Source organism: Macrosteles quadrilineatus, unplaced genomic scaffold, assembly GCF_028750875.1.
Source record: "Macrosteles quadrilineatus isolate MER2022 unplaced genomic scaffold, UCM_ALF_1.0 Scaffold_2__2_contigs__length_208266976, whole genome shotgun sequence".
In the NCBI taxonomy this organism is placed as follows: domain Eukaryota; kingdom Metazoa; phylum Arthropoda; class Insecta; order Hemiptera; family Cicadellidae; genus Macrosteles; species Macrosteles quadrilineatus.
The window spans coordinates 202,383,096-202,395,167 of NW_026542595.1; the positions used below are offsets into that span (position 1 = coordinate 202,383,096).

General features: G+C 32.5%; 2 protein-coding genes across 2 annotated transcripts; one reads left to right on the plus strand and one right to left on the minus strand.

Moving 5' to 3' along the window:
* Positions 1-2,021: 2,021 nt before the first annotated feature.
* Positions 2,022-9,672, minus strand: LOC128985289 (peptidoglycan recognition protein 1-like). The gene is made up of 4 exons (XM_054404680.1): positions 9,613-9,672; positions 8,463-8,728; positions 7,397-7,524; positions 2,022-2,269 (listed from the first exon to the last, which is right to left on the minus strand). The coding sequence occupies exons 1-4, from the start codon at positions 9,670-9,672 to the stop codon at positions 2,022-2,024; spliced, it is 702 nt and encodes a 233-aa protein (XP_054260655.1).
* A 320-nt stretch (positions 9,673-9,992) lies between these two features.
* Positions 9,993-11,857, plus strand: LOC128985290 (peptidoglycan-recognition protein SC1a/b-like). Its single transcript, XM_054404681.1, has 3 exons — positions 9,993-10,236; positions 10,802-10,932; positions 11,733-11,857. The coding sequence occupies exons 1-3, from the start codon at positions 10,034-10,036 to the stop codon at positions 11,855-11,857; spliced, it is 459 nt and encodes a 152-aa protein (XP_054260656.1). The 5' UTR covers positions 9,993-10,033.
* Positions 11,858-12,072: the final 215 nt, after the last annotated feature.

A 12,072-nucleotide genomic window follows, 5' to 3' on the forward strand; every position in this document is an offset into this window, starting at 1 on the left:
TAACTTTAAATTATTAATTTGATGTTTTCCGGAGTTGTTTACTTCATACTGTATAAATTTTACACGATTATAAAATGGAAAAAATCTAAGCCAAAAAACTTATAATTTAGTTGATCAAATCAAACTTGAATGTCTTTACAATTACTTATACAAAATATGTGTATTTTTTCTTATGACGCTAAACCGCAGGATCGTTTTCATATCACTTAAGGCTAGACATATAAGTTGCGGCATTATCTCATAGCTAAAATCCATTGGTGATTTGATGGGATATTAGCCCAGGACGTCAGGGACTGAATCCCGTGCCCTACCACTAGACCAGCTCGCTCCCCACATATACAATATATTAGTGGTTAGGTAATTGGTCGGAAAACTTTAACGTTCTTTGCAACAAATGTCTTAGTATTGCTAGAGTTATTTCCAAATTTATTTGAGCTCATAATCTAAGTGACTGTTTCTATTTTGCCCTCTATTTTAAGGCGTAGCAGTTAATTTATCCGTGTACCAACAAACTGCAAAAACGACGATACGATCACAAAAATACCTAAGAGCTTCATAAAAATAAGTACATAAATACCTACATAAGAGTTATTAGGGGAAGACTACATACTTGTTATAACGTGACTAAGTGATTCAAAATCTGAACTTTGAGAAAAGTTTAAAGAATCTCCATATAAAAATCTACGAATTTATGACTAACCTTTTTAGTACGACAAAAACGGTCATAAGGTTAGATTCTCCAAGTTCTAGGCTCGATGAGAATATACACTTAAAAAAAGTAATTATTCACTTTCCAAGGCTGAATAATATGGACTAACTGAGTAATTGTGATACATAGAGACGATTCCTCGATATAGTTAAGGAGGGAAGAACTCTGTTCAATTTGTCTGGGACGACAGGCTTGAGTTTACACAACCTCTTAACAGAGTCGAATGTCGTTTATCTTTAAAACTTTTCCTAAGAACTTCTTTCGAAAATTAGATGTTCCGTAGCCAACAAATGTTAAACATCTCATTTCATAGTTGACAAATGAGAAAGACAATATTCCACTTGACTTGTTCCCTTTACTTAGGCAAAGAAGAATATGTTTTAAGTTTTTGATTTTGTTTGAGAATAGATTGAGTTTCGGTGCTTTTGACTAATAAATAAGTTTGTAATCTTAAAATGAATTTAAAAATGAATACGTCTAAAAATATAAAAATCTTGCAAAAAATCTAAAATTCCAAATTAACAACTTAATTTTCGTTATATCTCTGTACTGCTTTACGTTGATATAATTCATAACAATATTAATTTATCTATTTGTTATCATATTAACTACTGTGAAACAAAAACAGTTGTTCAAGGATTTTGCCGATGTATTTTATTGCGTTGCACATTAGGTAAAGTAAAATCGGTATTAAATTCTACTAAGATGCTTAAAATATTTAAATACGATAAGGAATGTCCTTAAACAGTTTAACTACATTTTATATACTTTTTACTTTGTTTATTTGTTTGTTGTTGTATTTTTGATTTGTTTTGAAATATTTTTTTCTACTGATTCCATAATAGTATGTTAATTGTATACTGCTTTCATATTAAAATTAATTTTGAATGTATAATTGTTTAAAATGTCTCTTTGCTAAAAGTCTAGTAGGTACTTTGTTTAGTGGCTATTGGTTTTTGGAATATAGTAAACATACAACGTAAATATATATTATTATATATTGGCCTTGTTGAACTTTTAAATTTAATTATATATTTCATTATTAACTGTCAATATCACCAATATAAGTTATACAATGTAAACATAAAACATAAATAACAATCTACTGCAAAAGTAGACACTGCAAGGAAAAAAGGTCACTAAGCTACAAGAAATACCACTTCATAATTTTATTAAATACTGTGTAATTATTGTACATGTTAAACGTATTTTTCTATGTATTGTTTTAAGGATTCGGGTAATTAGTAGTTCTTAGTGCTGATGATTTAATTAGTATAACATGAATAATATAGTATTTAAAAGAAAAATATGTTTATATGGACTCTTCATCTTCATCATTAGTTTCCCATTCACCTTCTAACTCACTTCCAAGGTTACTCTCCACGTTTTCATCCTGTTTTGTCTTATTTTTATTTTTAAGTTTCCTTTTCGTTTCTTCTTTAACTATCGCTTCCTCCCTGTATCCTAATAGTACATGTCTTTTTTCGATGTAGTTTGACGCGACTCCATATTTTTTAAGGTCACCGACCGCTTTGATAGCCTTATCAGGAACTGGATTTTCTATAACAGATATTGGAACACCATTAACTGAACGGGTTATGGCAATAGCTAGAAAAGTACTTAAATATTCATTTAAACTCGATAAAAATATTCACACAAAAGTATAATATTTAAACAAATAGTGTACGGATTGTCTAATTTAGCTATCACACTCAAATGTTAAGCTAAAAACTCGATGCTATAATATTTTTTTATACAAGAACCCAGAACTTCACTGAATTCACAGAAATTATTGGTAGAGGGCATGTTACTGTGACTTCTACTGTCATAAATTTAATAGTTTAGTTTTTACTTCACCATAAAATCCTAAGGTAAAATTTATAGTAAATATATGATACTGGTGTAGATTTAACTTTTACCATTTTGTACGTACACGTTGTCTTTTTTACTGAGTTTTTTTATGATAACGATACTTACGCATAATTCAACAAGTTGAGAAATTTTGGAAGAAATTCAATTTGGAAAATCAAGTGCTATATTTAATATCTTTAACAGCCATAAAATTTTCTATTAATATTATACGTAACCACCTATATAACAATTATCATAATTGGGGTTAAACCAACTTGCAAACTTTAATGTAATATTATTCTTTGTTCTGCAGCAGAATACAATGTGTAGTAAGATATCAATTTTTAAAATAAATTTGAATTTATATGTTCCCAAAATGTTATTATTAATTATTATTCAAAACTCTCTTAAATGGAATCATTCCCGATCTTCTAAGTTAACAGAGTTATTGAAAGGAAATCTTTATGTATTTAATTATTTAAAGTATTTTGACAAAATAGCGTCATTTTAACTGGACTGCATGCATGGACGAACATATGTGAATCGTAACATGTTCATAAATAGCGAGATTTGCCTTTAACATAATATTTAAAAAACTGCTTTGCTTAGTATGGTTCCACATATAAACAAATGAAAATCAATTAACCTTGACCATGATTACTTTACTTAACCTCTTTTTACCGTAATTTCAAATTCATATTTTTCTAATTTCGACATCATAAGATGTTGGATTGCCCCTGAACTGGTTATAATAACTAATATAATGGTTTAAATACCTTCAGTCACCAGTTCAAATTAGTCGGCTATTGCGACCTAGGTTTCGGCACGAAGTTGTACCATCATCAGGCGGGCCAGTTTTGAGTCTTCAGTCCAATGGACGTCGTTGAGTTAAAACAAATAAACAGTTCACGACATACAGTACAAACACGCACACGAACACATATAACGAATAATACCGGTATTTACAGAAGGACGACATTATTGTAAGTTCACCGGCCGCGACGGGTGACATCCAAGCCACAACTAACTGGAACGTTCAGGTGGTCTATCTGACCTTTGTCCTCGGTATTGTTTTGAGCCATGTCTAGTAGGATGCGTTAGTGTTGCTTGGGTTTCAATTATTTTGTTAAAAATTAAATTGGAGCTGTGGTGGATTTGGTCGTTTAGTAGGTTGTCGGCATCTACTTTTAACGATTTGTAGATATGGAACTCTTCTAACGTGTCCAATAAAAATCCTTTCTTACAATAGCTGAGAATGGAAACGTTCTCATCTAATTTTCCCATTCTATGGTCATTCTCAATTATATGTTGGGCGAATGTGGATTTTTGTTGGGTGAAACGAGGGTTTGGTTTATGTTCTTTTAACCTGGTTGCAAATGATCGACCTGTTTGGCCGATATAATAACTTTCGCAATCACCACATTTTAACTTATACACCCCAGTTTTAGTCAGTTTCTCATTCTCGCTAGGAGGTTTATTCGCAGTTATAAGGCGTTCTAATTTATTTGAAGTTCTAGGGGCGGGTAGAAGATTGTGTGGTTTTAATTCCTTATTTAATAGGTTGTGTAATCGGTGGCCATATTCGATCGGAATGTATTTAAGGGGCTGTTGGTTCGGGTTTAGATGTTTGTTTTTGTTTTTATTTCGTTGTTTTTTAATCAGCCTATCAACCATCTTACTTTCATATCCATTGGATGTCGCAATATATTTTATAGTGTTTAATTCTTTCTCGTAGTTTGTAGGTGATAATGGCACTGTTAAAAGGCGATGAACCATGCTGTTATAAGCAGCTGTTTTGTGGCTTTGGGGATGGTATGAGGAAGCATGTATCGTCTGGGAGGTTGTGGTGGGCTTTCTAAATATGTCAAATTCAAAGCTGTTATTATTTTTCTTTATGGTGAGGTCGAGGAAGTTTATTTGATTGTTACTTTCTATTTCAAGTGTGAATTGTAACTTCGGGGCTATACTGTTAAGGTAGTTATTTAAGATCTGGAGCTGCCGGGTGTTTCCATCAAACAACACCAATGTGTCGTCAACATATCTATGATAGAAAACTATTTTACTTAGGTGGTTGTTGTTTTGGGAAAAGATCTCTGTGTTTTCGATGTGGTTGAGGTAGATTTCAGCCAAGATGCCGGATAACGGTGATCCCATAGCTAACCCTTCACTTTGTACATATGGTTTTCCGTTGAATGTGAAATAGTTTTGTTGCAGTGTTATCTCAAGTAGAGTTATCAGTTCATCGATGGCTTCGGGTTGTAAAGTTGCATTTCTCATTAAATTTTCTTTGACGATTTTTATAGTTTCTTTGACTGGGACATTGGTGTACAGATTGACAATGTCAAAAGATGCCAGGATGTAATGGTTGTTTATGTTTACGTCCTTTATCTTATCGATGAGTTCAAGGCTATTTTTCAGGCTTCTACTATTGTCAAATACACAATGTGAACGTAGTTGATGTTCCAAAGCTTTAGCTAATTTGTAGCTAGGTGCAGTTGTGTAATTTACAAGGGGTCTTATTGGGATGTCATTTTTGTGGATTTTAGGAAGACCTTTAAGAGTAGGGGCTTTGGGATTCATGGTCTTAATGGATTTAACTATATCTTTATCAAATAGAACCTTAACTTTGTTTAATGCATTTTTTATAGCTGTGTTATAGTTTGTTGTAGGATCCTTGTTAATAGGTTTTATGTCATTTTTCACGATGAAGTCATTAACTTTGCTAGAATAATCACATTGGGGCATAATTACAATGGAATTGCCTTTATCTGCTTTCAACATTATAGCGTCATTTTGTGTTAATTTTTCCTTTATACTCATTGTAATAGGAACATCTGCATGTTTTTGATTAATTATTTGGGCGTGTGATTCTCTATCATGACAATTCTTTATTTTTCTATTTACTAAAGAACGAAGTTGGTTTCGAGAGTCAGAGTCTTTTATAAACTTTATGGCTGCTTCAGCATTAATGAGTTCATCAAATATAGAGTTTTTAGTTTGTTTGGGTATGTTATATTTAAAACCTTTTTCGAGCAGTTTCAGTTCATTGTCATCGAGTACTATGTTTGTATAATTGACTACTCTGGGGTAGAACTTAAAGTCAACCTGGAAAATTTCTACAGACGATTTTTGTGTAATCATTAGCTGGTTTAGTTTTTGTTCTTGTTGCCTTTTCTTTTTAATTATTTTTGGGGTGGTTCTGTTCTCAATTTTCAATATTAAACTGTTGAGTTGAATGGGGTGAAGTGAGTTGGCTAATTCTAGATACTTTTTATACATCAAAGTGTTTAACATACTTTTTTTGGCGTACAATGATTTAATTTCCGTTTTGAGCCAGGATTTCTCTGCTAATTTTTTTGCCTTTTTGGCTGCAAATGTCTTGGATTTTACTTTTATCTGGACATAGTTCGGTGTTAAATCATGTCTGAGACAGGTTTTGTTATATTTGATATTGTGAACTGTATATGCAAGTTTCAACTTGATATTCTCGTACTGGCTGGCAATTTTTGCTTGACTAGCATTTAATAATTTCGACATCATAAGATGTTGGATTGCCCCTGAACTGGTTATAATAACTAATATAACAGTATAGCCCCGAAGTTACAATTCACACTTGAAATAGAAAGTAACAATCAAATAAACTTCCTCGACCTCACCATAAAGAAAAATAATAACAGCTTTGAATTTGACATATTTAGAAAGCCCACCACAACCTCCCAGACGATACATGCTTCCTCATACCATCCCCAAAGCCACAAAACAGCTGCTTATAACAGCATGGTTCATCGCCTTTTAACAGTGCCATTATCACCTACAAACTACGAGAAAGAATTAAACACTATAAAATATATTGCGACATCCAATGGATATGAAAGTAAGATGGTTGATAGGCTGATTAAAAAACAACGAAATAAAAACAAAAACAAACATCTAAACCCGAACCAACAGCCCCTTAAATACATTCCGATCGAATATGGCCACCGATTACACAACCTATTAAATAAGGAATTAAAACCACACAATCTTCTACCCGCCCCTAGAACTTCAAATAAATTAGAACGCCTTATAACTGCGAATAAACCTCCTAGCGAGAATGAGAAACTGACTAAAACTGGGGTGTATAAGTTAAAATGTGGTGATTGCGAAAGTTATTATATCGGCCAAACAGGTCGATCATTTGCAACCAGGTTAAAAGAACATAAACCAAACCCTCGTTTCACCCAACAAAAATCCACATTCGCCCAACATATAATTGAGAATGACCATAGAATGGGAAAATTAGATGAGAACGTTTCCATTCTCAGCTATTGTAAGAAAGGATTTTTATTGGACACGTTAGAAGAGTTCCATATCTACAAATCGTTAAAAGTAGATGCCGACAACCTACTAAACGACCAAATCCACCACAGCTCCAATTTAATTTTTAACAAAATAATTGAAACCCAAGCAACACTAACGCATCCTACTAGACATGGCTCAAAACAATACCGAGGACAAAGGTCAGATAGACCACCTGAACGTTCCAGTTAGTTGTGGCTTGGATGTCACCCGTCGCGGCCGGTGAACTTACAATAATGTCGTCCTTCTGTAAATACCGGTATTATTCGTTATATGTGTTCGTGTGCGTGTTTGTACTGTATGTCGTGAACTGTTTATTTGTTTTAACTCAACGACGTCCATTGGACTGAAGACTCAAAACTGGCCCGCCTGATGATGGTACAACTTCGTGCCGAAACCTAGGTCGCAATAGCCGACTAATTTGAACTGGTGACTGAAGGTATTTAAACCATTATATTAGTCATATTTTTCTATTGGCAAATTCATTGTTTTACTTACTCCTCCAATTCCCTATCAAGCAGATGTCTAAGCAGAAATACTTCAGATATTCGTACTTTGGTGGTCTTTGTGCTTGTACGTTCCACCCCCTTCCCTCGTAAACTCTGCCCTCATGATCTACCAAAAAACTGAAAATGTTATTTTTCTAAGCCGGGACTGCATATTTCATGCAAATACTATGTATTAGTACCACTATTTATTCCACTACGTAAATAACAGACAGAGAATCTATGACTTGATATATACTGTTTGCCTATTAACGAACTTTCAAATTTCACTACCTAGCTGAGTATGCTTTTTACTTTTACTAATTAGAAATAAAATAAAGCTTACTAACTATTTTATTTATTTGCTTAAACTAATATTCAATAAAATAATGTTATCAAAAATGTGCCGGCAAAATTTTGAAATAGTTCGTCAATATTTTTTTTTTTTTATTTTAATTTAAACTTTATTGTATACTAAAACATTAGTATATACCATACGTTAAGTCTAAGTACATCTTCTGGTCCTCTTCGATTTGAAATATGTGGGGGGAATTAATAGTATGAAATTATAGGTAAAGTAATAATAATTTAATTTTACTTATAATAGCTGAATACTTTATTTATTGTTTTTACTTAATACAAACAGTAATAAACCAACAACAATACTTGCAATGTTATAATACTTAGAAAATACTTTTCAAGAAAGTGGCAAAGTACTATAAACTGTTTTTTATTCTTTGATTACAAAAACTTTTACTGCAATGAAAAACTGTAAACTAATATCTAGGTGATAAACTTATTGAGACTTTAGATCCATGTATTATCAGAAATTAAAATTAAGACTCGATATAATTTTAATCACTCTCGCTTAAAAATATTGTTCTCTGAATGTAAAAGAAGGTAAATACTTACTTATCGTCTCTTCTGTTTCTTCTGCCTTATTGGCTCACTCCAGCGAGCCACAATTACAATTTTAATTTCTGTCGATCCTTAAACTGTATCTACAAATGTAAGGCTCAATTTTAATTGGTCCAACTGTTTCTTACTGTTACGAAGCTTGATATGAATGTTACACTCACTTGTATGCAATATCCTCCAGACACTCCGCCACCACGTGCTTCTCCTGTATTCGCCTCACTCTAGCGATGCAGTCGTCTTTGTCTTCGCAAGGTTTCCCGCCAGTTTGGCACAGCCTCAGATGACGCACCGGAGTCATCAACAGCTGTTTACGAACTGGAGGGAACGCCATCCAGTCGTCACGGTAGAGGTAGTCTATTCCGGGGGGCGGGGGAGTGTAGGCACGTTGCATTGCCAAACTAGCTGCGAACGCGGCCTTCTGGTCCGTCTGAAAGTGATTTGCTTATAGTAGGCAAGTTTATTTGTTTGTAAAATATGTCTAGTAGCTCCAACAGGGTTTCTAATCATGGTATCATCCAACGATGGACAAAGATGGAACTCAATATAAAGATGGACATTTTGATTACATACATACTATTTTTGTGTAAAATTATACTTTATGGTTGTTCTTAATAGTGATTTTTAGTTGATAGTAAGACGGGTACCTTATTTTTCAAGTATGCATGTGGACTTTTTATGAAGTCTGTCACACCAGAGACAGAAATTAAAATATGAACTAGATTAAGGCAAGTTTGTAGCTTTGAAACATGCAGCATTATCCCATCATCAACTTTCAAATCCTGATATTTGTTTGACCTAAATTTGCCTTAAACTATTAGTTATAACATAGACATGGTCATAAAAATAGTTTTAGCTTATTTGAAGCCATATTTAAAAATAGCAGTATTATGTTCATTCCTTTTGTTACTCATCGATAATTTATAAGTTTTGTGACCCAAATGATCCATTGAATATCAACCAACAATATTGCTGTAGTGTTGAGAAAAATTTGAAAATAGTAACTAAGTATTTAAGTCTTAGTTAACCATGTACAACTTAAAAAATCTTAAAACAAAACAGCTGAAGTGAAAAAAAATATTAGTGACTAACACTACAAGGTCATAACTATTTATTTCGTTAATATTTTTAAAAGGGTATCAAATGTTGTATATACTAACTTCCTGAATTAAAAATACAAATCTAAATGCGTGTAAAATAGCCTTCAGTCTACTAGCCTTAACTCCTAATTAAGAATGGTTATTCTTTTCTCAACTCCCTTTATGGTTAGACTATATTTCGTTAAAATGTCACTTAGATGAGATAAAATACTACCTGTGGCTTGATAAGGTGTAAAATATCCATCTTGTTTGCTAAGAAATCCTCAAAATCCATTTCACATGAATATAAAAACAATATTAATTCAAGAAATAATTCATGATTACTTTTAGTTAAAGCTAACTAAAAAAACTTTACAAGTGGCAGGAAATAAAGAAAGCTTTTGATGTTCCATACTTGTACGCCTAACATTTTATCGTATCGTTCCAGTTATAGCGATAAGCTTACTATTTTGATAACAAAACGGTTGCTTTTGTTATTTCTCGAATGGCATCGATTAAAGAGTAAACAAAAACAGTAAGGTTTGAAACGTGTAGTTGATATGCTTACTTGGAGTTTAAATGGTTTATGCTATATCATTATCTCAGAAAATGGTTTATAACTGTAAAAATTTGTAAAATCGCTAGAATAGAGCGATATGTTAGCCGAGGACCCAATAATAAAACGTCATCTTTGGGGAGCCTTAAACCCAAAGTGGCAGGTACCTATAACCCCACCTTTAAAGTATGTATACTTTGGAGTCACAGGATCAGAACCATGTTTAAACTATGAGGAATGTGTGAGAAGAATTCAAGCAGTTCAAAGATTTCATATGATTGCATGTCCAGATATTCGATTTAAGTAAGTTAAATTTATTTTAAATATAGCTAGTAAGTTGTTTTTGAAACGGGAAAGAAACTTAGAATTTAACACTTGAACAAACATGTTGCAGAAACAGATTTTTAATTATACATTATAAAATTATGTCTATAGTAAACGTAATCACGTATGAATAGAGTAGTATTATTGCTTATTATTTTTTTTCCAATCGCTAGTGTGACAATGAAAAGTGAAAGACCAGTAAAGATCGAACAAATGGGTGTTATTTTAAAGCTCTTACTTTATCTTCACAAAACCAACCAAGTAAATACACTTAAAAAAACTATTAAACATAGTCTTTGCTAAGGGACAGAGCTAAAGTTGAATAATTTTGAATTGGGAATAAAGTAAAAGATGTTATACATATATATAAATTTCACAAGGAAATTACGGCAATTTAACGGAAATTTTTAATTAATCAATGAAATATGACAACGATTTTTGCTTGGCTTCGTATAAGCCACAACTAAAAATAAATAATAAAGTTATTTTAAACTTTTTATGTGTCATATTACGCATGTGTAATATATTATAATATTGTTTACAGTTTCGTCATTGGAGGTGACTTGCGCATTTACGAGGGCAGAGGATGGGACTATCAACCAGGACTTTCAAACGACTATAGAAGACTTATCCCAAAGTCATTGTATATAGGTTATATTGGAAACTTTAGAAAAGGTACCTTTCTAGTCTATATCATTACAGTATTAACCTTATGCACTATTTTTATCGTAAACAGATATTAAAGAGAAGAAATCTAAATCCAAATAAAAAGGTTACAATACCTGCAGACTGCCTATTTATAGTGGTCCAACAGGATTCCTTTTATTCCTATTCACCCTGTTGGATTCAAAAGGACCAAAATAGGCAGTCTGAAAGTAGTGTAACCTTTGTATTTTGATTTGCATAAAGTGGCCTAGAAAACAACTTGAAGATGAAGTTGAAATTGAATAATCTTGCACCAACAGAATTGTATTTATTTTTCAATTGTAGTGTTTTGTTCTAATATATTTATGTAGTTGGATAAATTGTTTGGACAATGTATGTAACGGTACTACAGTAAGGAAGGGAAAGGGGGTCTTCATCAAACGTTATCCGATATGTTTCCGGCTAAACTGTATGAAAATAGAATGTTCAAATGAAAATAGAATATTTTACGTCGACGATGGATTGCCTTGTTTATATCCCTCATTGAACATGGCTTCCTGCGTCAATTGTAAAAAATAATAGAAATCATATAACTTAGTTTAAGTGACATTTTACAGTATAATGGCGAATATAAATGTGTTCATTCATGATGACTGTGATTTGGGAGACTATTTAAACTTATACCATTGTAAGTGAATTAGGTAGCTTGACAATTTTTGTTTGAAGTCAATCTGTGCATCGACATGGTTACAAGGGTGTAGTGTTTAGTCTTCCTATTTGCTTGAAATAAATTTAAATTATCGTACACTAATAAATGTATGTATTCACAGAACCAGATCAAGCCCCAAGATATGACGTGACACCTGAGATGATTTCATTGGCAAACAGTTTAGTTCTTTTGGCCCTCGAGAATGGAATTTTGGATAAATACTTTATAAAGGAAGATTTATTTTGAAAAAAAAAAACACACACTATTACACTTCAAATTGTAAATTATAGATCTTAGACATGCCTGCAAACCAAGGAGGGGGTTAAAACTTGTGTGTAAGCCTTCATAAAGAACTTAGGTTGTTCATTGAACTCCTAGTTTTAGAATGTGAAGTAAAAAATGCCCTTGCCTCTTTAAACACACACAACACAACAAAAGTTCAGTGTTCCCCTTAAATAATT

Excerpts from the sequence above, each read along its gene's own strand:
- LOC128985289 (XM_054404680.1), bottom strand. The coding sequence starts at position 9,672 with ATGGATTTTGAGGATTTCTTAGCAAACAAGATGGATATTTTACACCTT. Across the intron at positions 8,729-9,612 it reads TACACCTTATCAAGCCACAG|ACGGACCAGAAGGCCGCGTT; the intron begins GTAGTATTTTAT and ends AATCACTTTCAG. Across the intron at positions 7,525-8,462 it reads CTGGAGGATATTGCATACAA|TTTTTTGGTAGATCATGAGG; the intron begins GTGAGTGTAACA and ends TAACATTTTCAG.
- LOC128985290 (XM_054404681.1), top strand. The coding sequence starts at position 10,034 with ATGTTAGCCGAGGACCCAATAATAAAACGTCATCTTTGGGGAGCCTTA. Across the intron at positions 10,237-10,801 it reads TGTCCAGATATTCGATTTAA|TTTCGTCATTGGAGGTGACT; the intron begins GTAAGTTAAATT and ends TATTGTTTACAG. Across the intron at positions 10,933-11,732 it reads TATTGGAAACTTTAGAAAAG|AACCAGATCAAGCCCCAAGA; the intron begins GTACCTTTCTAG and ends ATGTATTCACAG.